Genomic DNA, 1,005 nt, shown 5'->3' on the forward strand with positions numbered 1-1,005 from the left:
TGTTTCTCCCTCTTGTTAGTTCCCTCACCCCTGCTGCAGACCCAGTCTAGCAGCTATGTCCTTGAGGAGCTGACCAGCCCAATGTGTGATATCCATGATGGAGGGCATTCTCAGTGGAAGAATTTAACTCTGGAAAGTGTAATGAATAGGACTAGATAACTTTGGCCATCAGAGAAACAAAAGGGATTGTTGCAGAGTGGAACTGAACAGTTCAGTCAGAGCATGATCCAGGAGCTGTCAGTGTGAACTTACACTGAAGTGATTGACAAAACCGTAAGGTAAAGGAGCAGAAGGAGGCCATTCCGCCCATCGAGTATGCTGTGCCATTCAATGAGACCATGGTTGAGGTAATAATCCTCACGTCCAGTCTTTTCCCTATAAACCAAGATTCGGCCAATCTCAGGATTGACCATATGGGATGAGCCAGGCCTGATGACCATCTGCAACAACTATCTTCCCCTCTGGGGTCACCATGGTAACATACTGACTCAGGGTCACTGGGTTCACCGCGGGGTCAGCTCGGGGTCACTGCGGCCCCTTTAACTGTTACGGTCATAGGGGTCACAGTGACGTCAGGTCGCCCCGGAAGCGGAAGTGCGGATCCGGCGGATGGGGAAGAGACTGCGGCCGGGAGGATGGAGAACCGTCCCCTAGCAACCTGTGAGTGTGAGGGGCAGACCATAATAACCAGTAACACCCAGATCCCGGCGGTTAGACCTTCAGAATAATATATCATCATTATTCATATCAATAATCATCCCGGGGGTGGGGACAGGTCTGTCCCTGTATAACACAGGGGTACAGTACTGGTGGGGACAGGTCTGTCTCTGTATAACACTGGGGTATATACTGGTGGGGACAGGTCTGTCCCTGTATAACACTGGAGTACAGTACCGGTGGGGACGGGTCTGTCACTGCATAACACTGGGGTACAGTACCGGTGGGGACGGGTCTGTCACTGTATAACACTGGGGTACAGTACCGGTGGGGACAGGTCTGTCCCTG

At 51.8% G+C, this 1,005-nt stretch overlaps 1 protein-coding gene across 1 annotated transcript in view; it reads left to right on the top strand.

Annotated features, from left to right (window-relative positions):
* Positions 1 to 576: 576 nt before the first annotated feature.
* The window catches only part of trappc10 (trafficking protein particle complex subunit 10), a 49,205-nt gene continuing 48,776 nt past the window's right edge, over positions 577 to 1,005 (top strand). The window contains exon 1 of the mRNA XM_048603114.1: positions 577 to 660. Coding sequence (XP_048459071.1) covers positions 636 to 660 — 25 coding nt within the window. The 5' untranslated portion in view covers positions 577 to 635. The remainder of the gene's footprint in view (positions 661 to 1,005) is intronic.

This window comes from Rhincodon typus, chromosome 11 (genome assembly GCF_021869965.1).
Source record: "Rhincodon typus isolate 14 chromosome 11, sRhiTyp1.1, whole genome shotgun sequence".
NCBI classification, from domain to species: domain Eukaryota; kingdom Metazoa; phylum Chordata; class Chondrichthyes; order Orectolobiformes; family Rhincodontidae; genus Rhincodon; species Rhincodon typus.